Source organism: Mytilus trossulus, chromosome 13 (assembly GCF_036588685.1).
Source record: "Mytilus trossulus isolate FHL-02 chromosome 13, PNRI_Mtr1.1.1.hap1, whole genome shotgun sequence".
NCBI lineage: Eukaryota > Metazoa > Mollusca > Bivalvia > Mytilida > Mytilidae > Mytilus > Mytilus trossulus.
The window spans coordinates 35,369,840-35,390,329 of record NC_086385.1 but is presented as its reverse complement, the minus strand read 5'-3'; the positions used below and the strand labels follow the sequence as shown (position 1 = coordinate 35,390,329).

Genomic DNA, 20,490 nt, shown 5'->3' with positions numbered 1-20,490 from the left:
AATTATTACATTTTTGTAGATTGAACAAAGTAAAAATTTTGAGGTATTTCATGAAAATTTTACAAATTTAAATTTAGCCTAGGTGTCTGGTACTGCCTTGAAAAATATGCTGACATCATTATCAAACACATATTGCACTTGTCAAATAAAAAAAAAAGGTAAACAAATATGAAACAAATGCTTGATCACCGTTAATGGAACGCAAAATAAAAGCATTGACCGAATTTTTTTAAATAATGCTGCAAAATCGGCTTCCTGTTTTAACATTTTCCGAGTTTATTTCAAAAATATTAATGAAAATGTCTATCGCAATAAAGCATATTATCAAACATATTAACCTACATGTACTAACAGTATTATAAACAAATTAACTCTACCATTATAATGATGCAAAACATTGTATAATCAAGGAAATAATTAACATTGAAATAATCAATAAGTCGCACAAGAATGAGAAATATGGTTAAAACAAATACAAAAGACCGAATTTTGTTTCTAGAATAAATTCCGTAACATATTACTTATAGTGCATCTTTTCAAAGTATTTATTAAAACTCTCTCAAAAGCTCTGCCAGTTGCATGTAACTGATTAAATAGTCAGCACGAAAGTCCGTCTTATAATAAAACTATACATTTCGAAACTTATGGTTCTATTATTCAATATATTTAAGACATGGATCAAAGTTTAGATACTTTAATGTTAAATTTGTTCAGATTGATATATAAAGTCGGAACACTTTTTGTTGCTTTCATCCGTCCCATAGAATAAAAGTTATCCTACATGTCTCAAACGTACATTGAACAGGGAAAGTAATCAGAATAACTAACCGTTATATAATCAACGCCAAAAGAAAAACCACAACACCGACTGTCAACTGTTAACCTTTTGTTTCATGTCTGAGTTGCAAGAGGACAAACTATGTAAAAAAAATTAAAAAGTCACTTGGTTTGTAATAAAAGATTTCTTCAACTCGTCTCTCTTTCGCTGAACTAAGATAGGGTGCAGCTATATGTTGGGTACACTTATAGGAGGATGGTTTTCAATGTACTCTTTATGCTAATGTACATGTACGTCTGGTATGCTAATTTCAGACAGATCATTTAAAATCAACGTTCCAATTTTATCAACATGCCTTTCGAATTTAGTCTTTTGCCCATTTGATAGGTCTGATTGAGAATGATCAATGTTTATATAATCTTTCGCTGTTTGGGACCCTTTCAATGTTATTTATATGAAGGTTTTCAGTATCAGTCTTATTTTGAAAAGAGATAAGTAGCGAAACGTTAGTTAACCTATTATTTCATTTTTATAAGAATAGTAGTAGTATATATTGTGTGGCAGCAGCAAATATTTTTGCCACGTTGACAAAAATTTTGCCCCCGTCAGCAAAAATTGCATAATATATTTGTTGGATAATATCAAAATATTGATTTTTAATTTGTAAAATATAAAAGAATGTTTTTATTTTTTTTTTCACTGCATTAAACAATTTTAATGCATTACCAATCAATTTAACATTGTTGATATGCTGGATATGGAAGTAGTAAAAGTAAATTGAACATTTAAAAAAAAATTTCATTTCATTAAACAATTTAACGCATTACCAATCATTTAAATTGTTGATATGCTGGATATGGAAGTAGTAAAAGGAACATTTAAAACAATTTGAGAGCTTTAATTTGATAAAAGTTTAATTGGTAAATATAATAATTAACCCTAACCCTAACCCTAACCCTAACCCTAACCCTAACCCAAACAAAAATATCATACATTATAAATTATTATTATTATTAATAAAACATGGATGAGATAGAATCATGTGAAAATATAGCCAGACTTGATAACATATTCGATATAATATATGCAAAGTCAGTTTTTGACATTCTGAAGAAGGAAAATCAAGTGGAACACATAAGTGGAGGAATGCATGGGATTTTTTTTATCAAGTAGAAACAGATAAAGTGTACACCGATTTTGTTAATTTAGTCAGACAATCAAATATTCCAGATAATGTGAGAGTCTACTATCAACTTACATTTTTACAATCAACAGATTGGAAAAATACTATATTGAAAACACCGCACAGAGCATCTCGCATAATAGATAAAGTTGAAAAAATGATAGATTTGGAACCTATTTTTAACAATGGAAAATGATGATTTAGATGAAAAACTTAGGAATGTATATTACAATACAGCAAATGGGGGAGCATACCTAAGTGCTGAAAAAATTTATCAAACGTTGAAGACATCAAGAGATGGAAATGTACCAAGCGTATACAAGATCAGGAAATGGATGGAAAAAATAGACGACTACAATTTACAAAAACCTGTAAAACGTAGAATTAAAAGAGTGAAAATAATTGTATCGGAACCGTATGAGCAATACGATGCTGACCTTATGGATGTATCCAACATACAGAAATATAACAATAAGACACGTTTCCTGTTGGTTGTTATCGATATTTTCACACGGTTTTTATGGATTTATCCATTAAAAAACAAGTTTGGGAAGACAGTAGCTGATGCATTTGAAAAAATCTTCAAACATGGTAAAATCCCTTTGAAGGTTTCCACAGATGCGGGAACTGAATTCAAAAACAAAGATTTGAAACGTGTGTTTAAAAAATATGACATTTACCATCATGTCTATTTAAATTCCGACAGTAGTAAAGCGTCAATAGCAGAGAGGGTCAATTTGACATTTCGGAGGATGATGTTCCGATATTTTACAAAGCATAGAACTTATAGCTATCTCAATGTTCTACAAAATTTGGTAGCAAGTTATAATGCAACGCCACATAGAAGTTTAAATAATACAGCTCCAAAAGATGTGAATGAGAAAAACAAATATGATTTGTGGGCATATATGTATATTAAAACTCCACCCAAAGAAAAACGAATCAGAGAAAAGAAAGAAACATTAAAAGTACAACGTAAAAGAGGGAAACAGTTTCATTTTAAAATCAATGACATGGTAAGACTGAGCCATTTGAAGAAACCGTTTCAAAGAGCTTATCAGCAACAGTGGACCTCCGAAATATTTAAAATATATAGACGATTTCTAATACATGGGAAAATCTTTTATAAAGTACAAGATTTTTTGGACAAGGAAGTTGTAGGCAATTTCAATTATACAGAGTTGCAGCGTGTGAAAAAGGAGGCTGACGCATTGTGGTTTGTTGAGAAAGTGCTTAAATGGCGAAGGCGGAATGGTCAACGTGAGGGTTATGTAAAATTCCTGGATTGGGATAAACGTTTTTGTCAGTGGATTCCTGAGAGAGATATTGTTGACTTATAAAATGAGCTTTTACATGGTCATTAACAGTAACAAAAATTTAGACATTTACCCACATAACAGACCACACAAATTCCGTACATATCTTCAGACGCCAATAGTGATGAAATCAAAATGGAAAGTCGCATTAGTTGATATTAAATTATCATCAAATAATGATCTATATATATATGCAAACATATGCGGTGATGTAATAGTCGATGGTAACAAACAACCCTTATTGAAGCGAATATGTTGCTGCTCTCAAACTGAATACTACCACTTTGATCAACTTGCATACATTCCAGTGGTGAAAAGTGAAATAAGAGACATTGAATTCTTTATTACTGACATGCAAGGGAGTCATGCATCATTTTTAAAAAATCCAGTGTCGATTACACTGCACTTCAGGTCGTATCCATACTTTGCATGATAATCATGGAATTGAACAATTCTCAATATGTGCTAGACCCTAGGACATGGATAATGTACTATGAAAATCTAGCGAATGACAAACATCACAATTCATATCTTAATAATTCATACAGAAGAACTATCCAGAGTGGTGGTTCCCTCACTAATTCAGCAGCTAGCTTCATGGAACCAATCACATTACCACAAAGTAAACCACATGCGCAATCACCCATTAAACTTGTAACACATGCACAGCAGCAGGTGGAAAATGCTAAGTCGGAAATTAGTCGAGCTGTGAAAAAGATAAAACGCAAACGTGGGAAGTTACAAAACAGTAATAGAAAAAGCCATAGAGGGGAGCAGAAGAAAACGAAAAAGACAAAGAAAGGAGGAAAGAAAAATAAAACAAACAGTAAGAAAGGAAGTGTACAGAGTGTGAAAAAAAGATTAAAGAATCAGCTAATTGAAAAGGATATTTTCCAGTAAAATTCAAAATGGCTAAAATAAATCCTGAAACATTTCATGAGCTGCAACCAAGTCAGTTGTCTTTATTCAATCTACCAGGTCATCAAACTGCAGTCACAAGAATCACATATGAACATATTCGACCAGCTGCAACTTTTACAAAGACATCGCCAATAGAGTTTCACATATCTGGTGGAACAGAGTATCTAGACTTAAGTAAATCAACAATGCATGTACGTCTAAGACTTAAAAGAGGAGATGGAACCATAGCAGATAGCAGTGACGTTAATTGCGGGCCTGTGAACTATGTTTTGCATGCATTATTTAATCAAATAGATGTTTTAATTCAAAATAAAATTGTCACATCTTCAACAGGATTTTACCCTTACAAAGCTTATATGCAAACTTTATTGAAATATGGGAAAGAAGCTAAAGAATCGCAGCTCTCAAGTCAATTATGGATAGACGATCATCAAGGAACATTGGATGATGCAGATTGTAACACAGGATCAAATCTTGGGCTCTACAGAAGAACAGCATACATAAAAAATGGTAAAACTGTTGATCTTGAAGGAAACATTTTCCATCCCCTGTTTTCAATGAATCGTTACATATTAAATCAAGTAGGAGTTACTGTGAAATTCTACAGATCGAGACCAGAATTTTATCTAATGTCGGTTGATGAAGATGCTGATTATTACCTTGAGATTGAAGATATGTATCTATCAATAGCAAAGATTCACGTTCACCCCGGCATTGTATATGGCCACGATTCTATACTCAGGACAGTAAACGCTAAATATCCCATTGTGCAAAATGATGTTCGCACAATTTCACTTCCAGCTGGTCAAATAAGTTTTAACTTCAACAACATATTCCAGAATAATAGACCCAATAAGGTATTGATAGCCTTTACGGGGAGTCAAAACATAGCAGGTGACTACTCACTATGTCCGTGGACATTCAAACATTGCCACCTAAGTGAAATAAATCTTAAAGTTGAGGGAGTGCCAGTTTCCGGGAATCCTGTCAGAGTAAAATTTGACTCGTCAAGTGGAGAATCATCCATTGTTGCATTTCGCAATCTATTTGAGGTTGCTGGGAAAACTCTGCAAGACTGTGGTAATGGATTAAACAGAGACAGTTTTTCTGAAGGATATGCCTTGTATGCCTTTCAACTGGAACCAATTTTTGAAGGTTTAGATTATTTAACATTGAAAAGGAATGAACGTGTCAATTTGGAATGCACATTTGATTCTCCCCTCACTGAACCAACAACTATAATCATTTATAGTGAATTTAGTGGATATTTTGAAATAACTCAAACTCGAGACATCATAATTCAAGAATGAACACTATGCAATTGGAGTGTATGATTAATTGTGATGAACTAATGAAGGATAAAATTGTTGGTATATTTGCAGCAGATCAGATACCTAAGATAGTGAGAAATCGACCCATGGGATTTATTTGTAACACTGAAAATCATTTTGAGAATGGTGCACACTGGATCGCCTTTTTCATAAATGAGGAACGAAGAGGGATATTTTTCGACAGCTTCGCACACTCTCCCGATTATTATTCACGTCACTTCTTAAAATTCTTTGAACACAATGCGATATCTCTGGAAATAAATCAAAAACGATTACAGAGTGAGAATTCATCAGTATGCGGTCAATATTGCATTTTCATCTTATCACTCTTATGTAGAGAGTATGATCTAACTAACATTCACGATTTTTTCAGTGATAATCATCAAGCAAACGACATCTTTGTTTTCAATGTGATTGGTAAAACCTATTCACACTGCATATGAAAAAGTGTTTAAAATGATGAGACACATGGTAACAATCATCATTCGAGCAAGAGGTGATCATCATGAGTTTGGTGAAATTTCAAACACCCATGACTTCAATATGTGTCGGTCCAACGGGTTCAGGAAAAACTACATACATTAAAAGATTATTAGAGAACGCTCAGGAAATGTTTACAATACCACCTCAGAAGATATACTACTGTTACAGCATATGGCAAGATGTCTTCGATGAATTGAAAAAAACTGTCTCCAACATTTCATTTCAACTGGAACTGCCTGATGAAAGTGATTTTCTTGTTGATAAGGATATACACACATTATGGATCATTGATGATAAAATGGATGAAGTAGTGGACTGTAAACTGATGCAGAAGATTTATTGCGTTTTAAGTCATCACACCTTAACATCAATTATTTTTATACTACAAAATTTATATCAGAAGGGGAAGGTTATGCGATCAATCAGTTTGAATTCTCACGTCTTTTTTCTTTTCAAAAATGGTAGAGATTCACTGCAAATACAATCTTTAGCTCGACAAATGTTTCCAGGTCAAGTTCGCTTTTTCATGGACGTTTACCAACGTGCAATTAGCAGACCATACAATTGCTTGATAGTGGATATAGCACCAGGTTCAAACCCTGAATATCAGTTGCGCGCAAATCCTTTTCCGGGGGAGGACACGATTGTTTATCAACCAAAATGATTTTAAAAGAATCAAGTAGAAGCTTCCTTAAATTATTGGCGAACACTACACCTGAACAATCTGCTCAAATCATAAAAAGCACGGACCACAGACAATTACAACTATTAGTAGAAATAGTATTCAACTGTCTAAAAAGCGTCATACCATTGTCTGAGAGGGTTAAAAGGAATCTTTCAACTTTTGCAAAGTTCATTCGTGCTGTGGTAGTTAATAATATAACACCTCAGTTGAGGAGAAAACGTTTACTGAAGATAATTGTTATTATTCCAACATTGATATCATCTTTTTTCAAATACTATGACTCGGGAGTTAATACTATTACCCAAGGAGAAATATGAAAGATTGATGAATATGTCCAACCAATGTGAAATTGTTAATGTGAAAGAAAAAGAAAAGGAATATGATGGTAAAGATAGTGACAGTATAAAAACAGAAATAAACCTAGAAGAAGATGTAACCAAACAACATGGTAGTGGTCAGGTTTTGCAAAAAACAGAATTGAAAAATTTAAAAGAAACTGTAGATCGATCAAAATCAGACAATCAAGAGGAAAATAGGATGGATGTTGATGAATATGATGGTGCAGCAGAGGGTAAAGCTATCAAGATGTCTCCTGAAAAATTCTTAAGAAATGTGGAAAAATCGCAAAATCGCAAAAGATTAAAGAGTAAATGGTTATCATTTCATTTGTAATGAAGAAGTGGATTATTTAAAACTATTGGAGACTTCAATCAATCACTTGTATTTTTCTTTAAATTTGTCTATATTTATATATGTATATAATATATTGTCTATTTGTATATTTACACTGTGTACCTTTAAATTTAATTAATAAAATAAATATTTAGATAACATATGTTCGCCTATTAGTTCTAGTCCACGATCGCGTAGTATATATAAAACGTTGAAAGTGCTATTGATATCACAATTGTCATGGCTGATGATCATTTCTGCGAGGATTTATTGCGTCTTTATCCTGACAGTAACCCTCAATATCAACAGCAGTTGCGAGAGTTAAATGATCGATTGAGTGTTGATAATGACAACAGATCAAATCTTACGGTTAAGGTCTATTCATGTTATTATTGTAAACTTCTGTTTGATCACCCTTCCAAACTGAAGAGACACCAGAGAAACAGTTGTACATTTCCATGTCGACAATGTGATAGACATTTTGATTCAGCGGAAAATTTGTTTAAACATAGCAACATCGATCATACAACTTATCAGACTGGTTCAGGAAACACTGATTCAAATTCACATACTACAATCAAACATAAAAGTGTGGATACGTCTGCTCTCTTGGGAATAGCACGAGCTCGTTTCATTTATCCGAATGAGGATAATGGGGAAAAGTATGATCTTCTAGCATTTTTATCTGGAATTAAGCATGAGGTAAAAACTCATTTACAAGAGATGTGTGTTGAACTCGGTCATATTAAGTGGTATATGAATTGTCTTGTGCAAATGATCAAGCCGAATGGAGGTGAAGGTGGTAATGATTTAAAGAATAATGCACATTTTATCTCGAAGACATCGAATCTAGTTGATAGAGCAAATATAGATGATGAACATGATATTAATGTGACATATCAAAAAATATTCAAAAGTTTTGATGAGTATATACGAAATGGGAGCGGTTGGTCATTAGATCATATTAAACACATTGAGATTAATACAGCTAAATATAAACCTTTAGGCGGTGGATCGTATATACCCCTACCAAGAACTCTTGCTGCAACCAGAGCGTTACTCAACATAAGAAATTAGATGAAAAATGTTTTGTATATGCTATTATAGCATCCATACATCCTACGTGTTCAGGTGACCCTTCTAAAGTGCATCACTACATCCCATATGAACATGAATTGAACATGGAAGGTATACAATTGCCCGTTGCACCATCATTTGTGAGTAAATTTGAAAGGCAGAATAACATTTCAGTAATGGTGTTAGGATTTGAAGAGGGTGAATTTTTCCCCCTCCATGTAACAGGTCTAAGAGAAGCTCATCATGAAGTTGACTTATTGTATTTGAAAAGTGGGAATAAAAGTCACTGGTGTTTGATTACAGATCTCAATAGACTTTTATATCGAACAAAATGCTTGGGACGCAGTCATAAGTATTGCAGATTCTGTTTATCAGGTTTCACCAGTGAACATACTTTAGAGAAACATATAAAATACTGCTCAAAATTTGAAGCTCAACATGTGACATATCCCACCAAGGGGGTAGACGATATACTAACATTTCAAGATCACGCCAAACAGTTACAAACATCATTTGTTATTTATGCTGACATGGAAACATTTTGCGAACCTATGGTTACTGAAGAGCCAGAAGATAATCGAACCAGCACAACGAAATTAACAAAGTTGATACCATGCGGGTACGGTTATCAAGTTGTTTGCATCGATGACAGATACACTCAACCACCTAAAATATATAGAGGTGAAAATGTTAGTGAACACTTCCTTCATAGTCTTCTTGACGAAAATAAACGTATAAAGGCTATTTTGAACAATCCTGAACCCTTGTGCATGACTGTTGAAGATGAGGAAGATTTTCAATCAAGTACACATTGCCACATTTGCATGGAAGAATTTACAGATTCCACTATCCGCGTTCGAGACCATGCACATGTTTCAGGTAAATTTCGTGGCGCTTCATGCAGAGATTGCAATCTTAATTTTAAAGAACACACATTCGTGCCAGTTATATTTCATAACCTGAAACAGTTTGATGCACATTTAATCTGTTCCTCGATAGGTATTTTCAAGAGTGAAGAAATTGGCTGCATAGCCACGAATGCAGAAAAGTACATCAGTTTCAACCTATCCAATCTGCGCTTTATCGATTCATACCAGTTTTTGAATTGTTCACTAGAGGAATTGGTATCGTCAATGTCTAAGGAGAATCCGAAAGAAACATTTAAACATTTTACAAAAGAATTTGATGATGATAAGCGGATTGCTCTTTTGTTGAAAAAAGGAACATATCCTTACGAATACATTGACAATGCAGCAAGGTTCAATGAAACTGAATTACCCTCTATAGACAAATTCTACAGCAATTTATCAGAGAAAACAATTAGTCAAACCGAGTATGAACATGCGCAACGGGTATGGAATCAAATGAATATTAAGAATATAGGCGAATATCACGATCTTTATCTAAAAACTGACGTTCTATTATTAGCTGATGTATTTGAAACTTTCAGGAAGAAGTGGATAACGAACTATTCCCTCGACCCTGCAAATTATTACACTCTTCCAGGGCTTTCCTGGCAATCTGCATTGAAAATGACTGGTGTGAGACTTGAGCTATTGACAGATCCTACAATGTGGCTCTTCTTTGAGCAGAGTATACGAGGAGGTTTAACAATGGTGAGCTGCAGACATGCAAAAGCAAACAATCCCTACTTGAGCAATTATGATCCAGCTTTACCAACTTCATACTTGATGTATGTAGATGCGAACAATTTATACGGTTTAAGCATGAGCATGCCATTAGCTGTGGGGAAATTCCAGTGGTTGTCAGAAGAGGAAATAAACGATTTCAATGTCTTAAATGTATCCAATAACGCTGACATCGGATATGTCATTGAATGCGATTTGGATTACCCAGATAACTTACACGATCTTCACAATGATTTTCCTCTTGCAGTTGAAAAAGGAGTGATAACAAATGAAATGCTTTCACCTCATTCACGTCATCTGTATGAGCAAGCAAATGATGATGGGAAAGAATACCAACCGAGCACCAAATTGCTAGCTACTTTGAAAGATAAAAAGCATTACATCTTGCACTATGTGAATCTAAAGTTATACCTCAAACTAGGTTTGGTTTTGAAGAAGATTCACAATATAGTTTCATTTGAACAGCGTCCATGGTTGAAACAGTATATTGACTTCAATACCGAAATGAGGAAAAAGGCTACTAGCAATTTCGAGCAAAAACTTTTTAAAAATGGCAACAATGCTATTTTCGGTAAATCAATGGAATCGTTGCGGAAACATATCAACTTCTCTCTCTGTCATAGGTGGGATAAGTTTCAAAAACTTACAGCAAAATCATCATTTAAAAGCTTTAAGATATTCAACGACCACTTGTGCGGCGTGCTACAAACCAAAACAAAAATTTTCTTCAACAAACCAATTTACCTAGGACAAATGATTCTCGATCTGTCAAAGGCGCACATGGTTGATTACTACTACAACCACATGAAAAAACTATACAAGGAGAATGTAACATTATGTTACACAGATACTGACAGTTTCATTATGCATGTGAGAACTGATGACATATATAGAGACATGTCGTTAAACAGTGAGCTATATGACTTTTCAAATTATCCAGCTGATCACCCTCTTTACACCAAAGACAGGAAATCGATTATTGGTTTATTCAAAGATGAATGCAAGTCCATTCAAATGGTGGAATATATCGGACTAAGAGCAAAAATGTATAGTTTTATCACCGCAGACGACAAGGAAACTGTAGTAGCAAAGGGTATTAAAACCCGAAATGTTAGATTCGAACAATATAAAAACACCTTGTTCAATTGTTCTCCACTACTCTCGCATATGTACACTTTGAGAAGTTTCAACCATCAGATTCACATGGTGAAGGTTGTGAAAAGTGGACTATCACCATATGATGACAAGAGACACTTGCTGGATGATAATGTGCATTCGCTAGCATATTTTCATAGAAAATTAAAAGAAAAACATTAATACAATTGTAAATTGAAAAAAAAAATCCAGGAATTACACCTTCAAACGCACCAGTGAAATACATTGTGCAATGGGGAAAAAGACCTTCAAACACGATGAAAATATTACAAATAAATTTCTTAAATTTTAGATTAAAATATATGAGACATATTCTTTGGTAAATTAAACACGTGAAAATCGCATGTTTAATATTTTCCTTAAAATATCGGAAAAGTTCTCCCTATTGAACGAAAGTCCGAGTGAATTTAAAACAGACCCTGGGACGTTCTTTAAATGAATGAATATCTCTTCAGATGTGAAATGGCTGCATTCCCTTATCATTTTATTTAATTGATATCTTTGATCAAAAATTTCCTCGGCAGCATTAAACACATCTAATTCGGCAAATCCAGGATTTAAAACAAATTGAAAGTCTGCATAATCCATAAAAATAATTAAAATTGGTGAGGGAATTTTACAAAAAAAATCTCTCATTTGAATATCACATTTTGTTGTTAATTTATTATAAATACATGCAACAGATAAAGTTTGGTGAAGGTTGTGAAAAGTGGACTATCACCATATGATGACAAGAGACACTTGCTGGATGATAATGTGCATTCGCTAGCATATTTTCATAGAAAATTAAAAGAAAAACATTAATACAATTGTAAATTGAAAAAAAAATCCATATCCGTAATAAATTCAAGAAAAAGAAAACACACTGTACAATAATTATATAATATTTTATTTCATGTAAATAAATATATGATTTTATAATAAAATATATCAACATATTTAAGTTTTATCCGTTTGCTATCAACCTGGGGAAGTGAAATACATAGGGCAATGGGGAGTAGCATGGTAAAATGGCGACTTTAACTTAAAAACCCCAATGAAAATACATAACTTTAAAACCCAAATGGACCTTCAAACAAACTTCAAACATAATGACAATAGGACAATGGGGAATAACACCTTCAAACATTAAGGCAATAGGACAATGGGGAATAACACCTTCAAACATAGGACAATGTGAAATAACACCTTCGAACATTAGAACAATGGGGAATAGCACCTTCAAACATTAGAACAATGGGGAATAACACCTTCAAACATTATGTCAATGGGGAATAACACCTTCAAATGGGGAATAACACCTTCAAACACACCAGTGAAATACATTGGACAATGGGGAATAACACCTTCAAACACGATGAAAATATTACAAATAAATTTTAGATTAAAATATAAGAGACATATTCTTTGGTAAATTAAACACAATTATGAAAATGGGGAATTACACCTTCAAACGCACCAGTGAAATACATTGTGCAATGGGGAAAAAGACCTTCAAACACGATGAAAATATTACAAATAAATTTCTTAAATTTTAGATTAAAATATATGAGACATATTCTTTGGTAAATTAAACACGTGAAAATCGCATGTTTAATATTTTCCTTAAAATATCGGAAAAGTTCTCCCTATTGAACGAAAGTCCGAGTGAATTTAAAACAGACCCTGGGACGTTCTTTAAATGAATGAATATCTCTTCAGATGTGAAATGGCTGCATTCCCTTATCATTTTATTTAATTGATATCTTTGATCAAAAATTTCCTCGGCAGCATTAAACACATCTAATTCGGCAAATCCAGGATTTAAAACAAATTGAAAGTCTGCATAATCCATAAAAATAATTAAAATTGGTGAGGGAATTTTACAAAAAAAATCTCTCATTTGAATATCACATTTTGTTGTTAATTTATTATAAATACATGCAACAGATAAAGTTCTTAATGAAGGTGGAGCTGACCGCTTTCGTTTTTCACTCAGTGTCTTTTTTTCTACTTCTTCTCCCATTGTCCTTTTTCTGTTCTGATTGGCTAAAAGAAATAAATAAGATACATAAACTCTAGTAAAATAGTTTTCACATCATAAATCTACAGATACATGCATGAAAACAAATGAACAAAGTGCGACACCTGTATTAAGAAATTGGATTTCATAATGGAGATTTCTAAAATAAATGAAAAGGATGAATTGAGTAGTGCAAATGTGGAAGAATATTCACTTAAAATGACAGATGAGCATGATTACAATTTTATCAATATGGATACAGCTGAAATCAGTGACCAGTTTCCACAACTGCACAGGCTTGGTGCAAAGATGAAAATTGTCGGATTGTTATTCTGTTCGATAACTCTAGCAGTTATATTAATAAATGGGCCATTAAACAGTGAAAATGATCCTCCATTCATATCTGATGATGTTAAACGAAACAGTAGCGGAAACGATTTATTTTGTAATAAAATGGACACTTTTGCTTTATCTGAAGATATTTTTGTAAATACATGTATATTGAATAGTGAACTGTTTGTATTATTGAGAAATGATCCTCTTAGAAATGAGATCGCTTTAAATCAAAGGCAATGGTTTTATCTTAAAGCGAGTATTTCACATATTGATAAATCAATCTTTGATTGGAAAAATGTTGCTAAGTTATGAATGATTTCTATCCTAACTATTGTATATAAGAACATATTAGAAACAGAATAAAAATTTGATCACTTACTGGTGTTATCTTCACTCGCCATCTTCAACTGCTTCAGAAAGTATGAATCCAGCTCCAGCTGTTTTCTTTTTCTTCTTTAGCCCCTTGAACGGGCCAGATTCTGCTGCAACAATCACCTTTCTGACGTCCGACTCTGACACTCCCGCCTCCTCATCGCTATCGCTGATAGCAATCACCTTTCTCTAAAATAAGAATATCATAATATAGAAAATCATCTTAAAATTTTAAAGTTATTTCAATGTTTTCAATTTTTTTTTTTTTTTTTTTTTTTTTTTCTTTTTATGGTACATTTAATTGGATAATTACTTTAAATTCATAAACTTGAAAATTATAACTACTTATTTTGATTTACATTGAAAAAAAAAAAAACAAAAGTTGTTTTACCTTTCTTTTCAAAGTAACTTTTTTTACTTCTTCTTCTTCTACTTCTTCTTCTTCTTCTTCTTCTTCTTCTTCTTCTTCTTCTTCTTCTTCTTCTTCTTCTTCTTCTTCTTCTTCTTCTTCTTCCTCTTCAACAACTATAACCTTCTTTTTCCTGCTAGGTTTTTGCAGCTAAAAAAATTAATATATAATAAAAACAATTGAACGTGTAAGAAATCATATAAATCAACGTTTGCTGTGGGAAAGAAATTCGTATTTATTAGCGGTTGAGAAATTTACCTAGAAACAAAAATGTTGAAATATCTGCAACTGAACGTTTATCAAAACATTTTTTACTTGTTATCAATAACTTTGAAAATTAATACTAACAGTGGTGAAATCAACCCAGAAACAAGTGAAATATCTGCAGCTGAACGCAAGCCGCTTGTAAATACTCTCTATCAATAACTTACTTTTAACTAAAACGTTTGTTGTATATTAAACCTATAAAGTATATATTTATGTTCAATTATTTGCTGTTGAAGGATAATTAGAACGTTTATCATATAGTTTTTACTCGCTTTCAATAACTTTGAAAATTATGTGTACTTACTAGCAGTAGTGAAATTTACGAAAAAACATATAAGGTGAAACATCTGCAGCTGGTGCTTTTATTAAACACTCGCAATATCTTACTTTAAAATAATTTTGTAGATCGCTCCTATTTCTTAGAGAATAAAATATATATCACGCTCAACTATTTGCTGCTGAACGATAATAATTTAGCTATATGTTCATGTAAATATTTACTGCTAAATATTAGAAATCACTAACCTGTTTTTTTATTTCTGCCTCAGCTTTTAAAAGAACTGGCTTCAGATTGCATAGCTCTTTAAACTCATCAGTCCCAAGAGTTATGCTTCTGCTACTTGTTAAACTGCCTATGTGGATATAAACATATCCCTTGTACGGTGTAACCGCAATGTTCTTCTTTCTTCCAAAATTCAACTCAGCCCGCTCTACTTCTCCACCAAATCCCCTCATGTACTCAACCTGGTTCATCATTTTTATCGCTTTATGATAGAATTGAGTGTACCGCGTTAATAAAGGAATAAAGCTTCCGTTTCATTAAATTTGAATAATAGTTTCCAACACTTATTTACTCCTAAAGGCTCGCCAACCTTCCATTATCCATGTTGCACCATTTTATTAATTCATATGTAATTTCAGTGTAGATCTGTCCCGATCGCGATTTTTCATGTCAGATTGATCTCCAATATTGCGGCAGTATTTGGATAATACACCTTCTGTTTACATTAAATCTTAGTTCGTCAGTTTAAATATAAAGTGTTTATCACCTTTCAAATTTGAAAAGTGATCATTACTCAATAAATTTTGATTGTTTTTATTTAAGATCAATTATATATTATAGATTTGTTCGAACCGGATTTTGATGGTTATTTTTTACATCTCATTACTATTTTTTCTCTCTATATATAATTTTTCCTTCATTAAAACAAAACCTATTTTCTTTTCTTTTCTTTGGATCATATTTTCAATGGTAAATCGAGTTGGATTTTGACGATTATTTTTACATCTCATTACTATCTCCTTTTTTTTCTCTCTCTCTCTCGCTCTAATTTTTTTCATCGTTAAAACACCTTTTTTCTTTTCTTTGGATCATAGTTTCAATGGTGAATCCTATCTCCTTTTTCTCTCTCTCTATTTTTTCCTTCGTTAGAACATAAGCGACTTTTTTCTTTTCTTTGGATCATCTTTTCTTTGGATCATATTTTCAATGGTGGATCATATCTCCTTTTTCTCTCTCTCTCTATTTTTCCCCCTACATGCTACTTTTTTCTTTTCTTTTCTTTGGATCGTAGTTAATTGTTTTGCTCATGACTTTTTTGCAGCTAGCTAATTTTTCCCATGTGTAAATATTTCATTTGATAAGATTTGAGATTGAAGCTTGTGGATTACCATCTTTTATAATTAATAGTTGATAAAAATGTTTTAAGCAAAGTTTTTGTTTTGCAAATTTCTAGATATGCTCTTTTCTTTTCTTTGGATCATTGTAAATGGTGAATCTTGTTTTGTTCATGACTTTTTTTTCAGCTAGCTTCTTTTTTCCTGTGTAAATATTTCATTTTCTTGACAAGATTTGAGATTGAAGCTTGTGGTTTGACCTCTTTGAAGAGTTGTCTCATCAGCAATTAAACCATATTTCTTTTATAATTAATAAATTTAAAGTAGATAAAAATTAATTAAGCAAAGTTTTTGTTTGCAAATTTCTAGATGATATACAAATGGTGTCAACTGGTAATCATCCACATTGATTGGGGTAGCAATGCAGTGGGAAAAGTTTAAGAAAAGTCTAATTTATTAACACATATCAAATACAAATACTTTATTCCATGAAACAACATAGTAAGTTTCAAAACAAATCAAGTTTTCTGCACTATTTATATAACAATTGTAAATAATATAAACAAGAGAACTATCAAATGAAATTTGGTTATAAAAAACTTACATCATTTGTAATGCACCATTTTTTTCACATAAAACATGTTATAGAAAGCACCATGACAGCGGTTACAAATCAAGAATTTTTATATATTTATCTCTAGGTTTAACTTAATCATATAGCACTATAAAAAGTAATAAAAACAAAAGAAAAAAAGTTTAAGCAAACACAATATGATAAAATATGCGATAATATGTTGTAATTAAATTTGGATGCTGTAAATTCTCATATGAAAAAATTCCAAAGATGAAAATGATGATAAAGTAAACATAAAAACAAAAAGTTCTCCAAACATTATATACATATATATATTATTTACATATATACAATAATACCAATCATATTTGTTTTTTAATTTAATTTATTTCTATTACAAAACTAAACATATGTAAATGGAAAACTAAAAAGAATAATTTAATGAAAGGAATAGATTAATAATGAACTTTAATACCAGAGAAAGTAGATTATTTAATGAAAAGAATAGATTTATAATGAAATTTATGGTTTGAATGAGCATGAAACATATAAACTAAGGTGAATTTATAAAAACAAACTACATGTATACTACTATTTACAATATAATAAAATGAGAGTAGAGAAATGCGAGTATAATCAAAATCTTTTCTTTAATTAAAATAAAGTGTAACTAATCCAAATAAATCAAATGAAAGAAAATTGAAAAGTTTTGGTGATATAATTTTTCATAATATAAGTAGATTTGTAGAATACATCCTCATCAGTGATTATTAAAATTTAGATAACAGTGTATAAATAAGTTTATAAAATTTAGAAAAAAGATTATAAAATTTAGAAAAAAAAAATAAAAAAAATATAAAATTTAGAAAAAAAATTTAAAAAATTTCATAAAATTTAAAAGTTTAGAAAATTAATCATAGGTTAGTCTCTGTGGCCGAATAGATATCCTGTTTGATCTTCTCAATATTCTTGGTGGTTGTTGTTGTGCTGGGGCTACTCGTCTGTTATTTTCACGTGGTGGAAAAAAATAATTTATAATTTCTTGAAGCCTTTCATAAATTGCGATGAGGATATATTCTACAAATTAAAAAGTAGTAAATACAGAGATAGATATTAACTTAAACAGTTTTTTTTGGTGTATTAACAAAATCTGCAATTTCTATTTCGGATAGTGAATCTGCATCGACATTGAAGGAGAATTGGTGTTGGCGGAAATTGGTTTTTGCAGTTCTCTTCTTTTTGCAGATGCAAAATAACATCAGCGGCAAGAGCATAACACATGCTAGAGATGCTGTAAAGATAAATTTGAATATGTCACTTACTTTAAAAATTATAAAATATATTGATATATATAAATAGATTAGACCATTGGTTTTTCTGTTTGAATTGTCTTTATAGCTTACTGTTTGGTGTGAGCTTTTGCTCTGTGTTGAAGGTCATACTTTGATCTATAATACATTGGCACTCATACCGCATCTTTTTCTTATTTATAAATAAGTGTTTTTATTAGAACATGTATATATTTTTATTTTATTTATTTATTTTATTTTTATATTGTTTGTCAATCAAATAAATAAATTAAATTTAGATACTTACCAAAAATCATTATAAGAATGATCTTAATATTATCTAGACCCTTGTCTTCCTCCTGTGCATGTGGTGTTGACTTCTGAAATAAAGAAATAAAATCATGTATTTCATGAAAATGTTGATATTAAAAAATCTTATCCTTCACATTTTAATTTGTTTTTAAGCACTATACTATAGAGAATACAAATTGACTCGTTCATGTACATGTATTTCCTAATAAAAATAGAAAACAAAACGGGCGTTTTAATTAAAAAAATATCAGATAAATGCTTACCAGTTGTTTATCAGTGGTGCCGATTGACAATGTGGATCCTGGTGTTACTCTTGTTGCTGCTGTTGTTGTTGTAGAAGCTATGACTCCATTCTGTAAAAAAAAAATATACATAATGTAAGAAATGTTTTACACAATAAAATTAATAAATAATATATAAGATCTGCTCATAGTTTAGGTTGTTTCTAGTCACTTTACATATAGAGACAATACTACGTGATTACTTTAAAGCTCTTATTATTCTGTTATTCTTTTCTAATTTCCTATATACTTACATCACAATGTATACCATTAACAATTGTTATTGTTTCTGGTGCTGCTAAAACATTGCTGCATTTAGAATTTCCTTGTTTGATCTCAATTGAATGCAGGTCTCTATTATTTGCAAGGTCCAATTGTCCGGCAACAAAAAATCTTTCGAATACGACTTTCTTTACATCTAGTCGGATTCTGGTGTTGTAGAGCCCTGCTCCAGTCCATCTGCAATGGAGAGTATCCCCCTCCACTGTGCATACATCTCTCAATTCATGCGAGCATGAAACAGCTGACATTGTGAAACAAATGATGATGAATATAAACATGGTGTTGATGGGTGACATTTTGCAAATATTTTGAGGAATTAAATACCCGGATGAGAAATAAAAACAATAGTCTAATTAGGGAATGAATTAGGGGTAATTAATTCCGTGATATATGGTTGGGATAAGAGTGGTAGATGGATAAGGTTTAATTAATGTTTGAGTATGGATTGTTTTAATAAATAATAATAATAGTTTTTACAATATACGCTAGGGTTAGGGTTAATTAATATATTTTCAATTCTTATTCATTTTTTGTTACAAATGAAACTTAAAAGTTTTATAAAATTTCTTCTCTCAACGCGAAGTCATTTAATCTTCTATTTTTTCAGTTTTACTTTTAACTTCTTTATCCAAAATATTAACAATTTAAATTGTCTATATGTTAAATGCGATGGAAAATAAATCAAAACATTCTTTTATAAGTGAAAAAACAAAATTTTCATTTAATATTATACAACAGTTATATTATGTAATTTTCTTGACGTCTGCAAAATTCAACGTGTGAAAAAATCAAAACAGTCTTTTATATTTCTACAAATTTTAAAATCCAATATTTTGATATTATTCAACAAATATATTATACAATTTTGCTAGCGGGAACAAATTTTTGTCAACGTGGCAAAAATATTTGCTGCTGCCACACAATATATACTACTAATAGTTGATCAGCATTAGTTTCGTGTTTAAAAGTTGCATTACTGCTTGAATTGTGGTTTCATGCGAAACTGGACAAGCAACACCTACATATATATGCACTTAGTGAAAGACAGTTTAACTTTAAAAAAGTTTTTTTTTCTCTTAAAATTATATTCTGATCGCCAATTTGATGACTAAAATAGTGTGATGAAGTTGATGACAAAAGATCTATTCCTTTGTTTAAATGTAATCTATTCCTGAGGTAGAAAAGTCTTAGTATTTCAAAAATTATAAATTTTGTAAACAGTTGGTTTATACTTTTTCTTACATCAATTATAATTTTTGTCAGCACAAAAGGTGCTCATGACTACTAGCTATAGGCTGCCGCTACCCCCAGGGAATAAAAACCCAACCAGCAGTGGCATCGACCCAGGGAGTGTAAATAAAATATGACATATAGTGTTAAATTAAAATAAATATATTAATATTTTCGAAAAACGAAATGGTTGCTCCCTTATAAAGTAAAGATTGACTGGGTTAAAGGACTACGTGACTTCATGACTACATGTTGTTTGTAAAATTTCA

At 31.5% G+C, this 20,490-nt stretch overlaps 5 protein-coding genes across 6 annotated transcripts; 3 read left to right on the top strand and 2 right to left on the bottom strand.

The window, feature by feature from the left end:
* Positions 1–2,146: 2,146 nt before the first annotated feature.
* LOC134694325 (uncharacterized) lies at positions 2,147–3,301 on the top strand. Its single transcript, XM_063555330.1, has one exon. It carries the CDS (start codon positions 2,147–2,149, stop codon positions 3,299–3,301), a length of 1,155 nt encoding a protein of 384 aa, XP_063411400.1.
* Positions 3,302–4,185: 884 nt separating this feature from the next.
* On the top strand, positions 4,186–5,508 carry LOC134694324 (uncharacterized protein F54H12.2-like). Its single transcript, XM_063555329.1, has one exon. The coding sequence runs from the start codon at positions 4,186–4,188 to the stop codon at positions 5,506–5,508; it is 1,323 nt and encodes a 440-aa protein (XP_063411399.1).
* Positions 5,509–8,550: 3,042 nt separating this feature from the next.
* Positions 8,551–11,547, top strand: LOC134694323 (uncharacterized). The gene is made up of 2 exons (XM_063555328.1): positions 8,551–10,666; positions 11,543–11,547. Exons 1-2 carry the CDS (start codon positions 8,551–8,553, stop codon positions 11,545–11,547), a joined length of 2,121 nt encoding a protein of 706 aa, XP_063411398.1.
* A 575-nt stretch (positions 11,548–12,122) lies between these two features.
* Positions 12,123–16,615, bottom strand: LOC134695484 (histone H3.v1-like). The gene is made up of 4 exons (XM_063556764.1): positions 15,162–16,615; positions 14,352–14,519; positions 13,968–14,149; positions 12,123–13,278 (listed from the first exon to the last, which is right to left on the bottom strand). Exons 1-3 carry the CDS (start codon positions 15,390–15,392, stop codon positions 13,979–13,981), a joined length of 570 nt encoding a protein of 189 aa, XP_063412834.1. The 5' UTR covers positions 15,393–16,615; the 3' UTR covers positions 12,123–13,278; positions 13,968–13,978.
* A 104-nt stretch (positions 16,616–16,719) lies between these two features.
* LOC134695483 (uncharacterized) lies at positions 16,720–19,902 on the bottom strand. 2 transcript variants are annotated; one of them, XM_063556761.1, is made up of 4 exons: positions 18,964–19,902; positions 18,692–18,781; positions 18,424–18,496; positions 16,720–18,118 (listed from the first exon to the last, which is right to left on the bottom strand). In XM_063556761.1, the coding sequence occupies exons 1-4, from the start codon at positions 19,285–19,287 to the stop codon at positions 17,946–17,948; spliced, it is 660 nt and encodes a 219-aa protein (XP_063412831.1). In that variant the 5' UTR covers positions 19,288–19,902; the 3' UTR covers positions 16,720–17,945. The 2 variants fall into 2 exon arrangements, with proteins under 2 accessions (XP_063412831.1, XP_063412832.1); XM_063556762.1 differs by having other exon boundaries at positions 16,720–17,904.
* Between the last annotated feature and the right edge of the window lie 588 nt (positions 19,903–20,490).

Excerpts from the sequence above, each read along its gene's own strand:
- LOC134694323 (XM_063555328.1), top strand. The coding sequence starts at position 8,551 with ATGGAAGGTATACAATTGCCCGTTGCACCATCATTTGTGAGTAAATTT.
- LOC134695483 (XM_063556761.1), bottom strand. The coding sequence starts at position 19,287 with ATGTCACCCATCAACACCATGTTTATATTCATCATCATTTGTTTCACA. Across the intron at positions 18,497-18,691 it reads GCACCACTGATAAACAACTG|AAGTCAACACCACATGCACA; the intron begins GTAAGCATTTAT and ends TCTTTATTTCAG. Across the intron at positions 18,119-18,423 it reads CATTCTTATAATGATTTTTG|CATCTCTAGCATGTGTTATG; the intron begins GTAAGTATCTAA and ends TTATCTTTACAG.
- LOC134694324 (XM_063555329.1), top strand. The coding sequence starts at position 4,186 with ATGGCTAAAATAAATCCTGAAACATTTCATGAGCTGCAACCAAGTCAG.
- LOC134694325 (XM_063555330.1), top strand. The coding sequence starts at position 2,147 with ATGGAAAATGATGATTTAGATGAAAAACTTAGGAATGTATATTACAAT.
- LOC134695484 (XM_063556764.1), bottom strand. The coding sequence starts at position 15,392 with ATGATGAACCAGGTTGAGTACATGAGGGGATTTGGTGGAGAAGTAGAG. Across the intron at positions 14,520-15,161 it reads AGGCAGAAATAAAAAAACAG|CTGCAAAAACCTAGCAGGAA; the intron begins GTTAGTGATTTC and ends TAATTTTTTTAG. Across the intron at positions 14,150-14,351 it reads AAGTTACTTTGAAAAGAAAG|AGAAAGGTGATTGCTATCAG; the intron begins GTAAAACAACTT and ends TTCTTATTTTAG.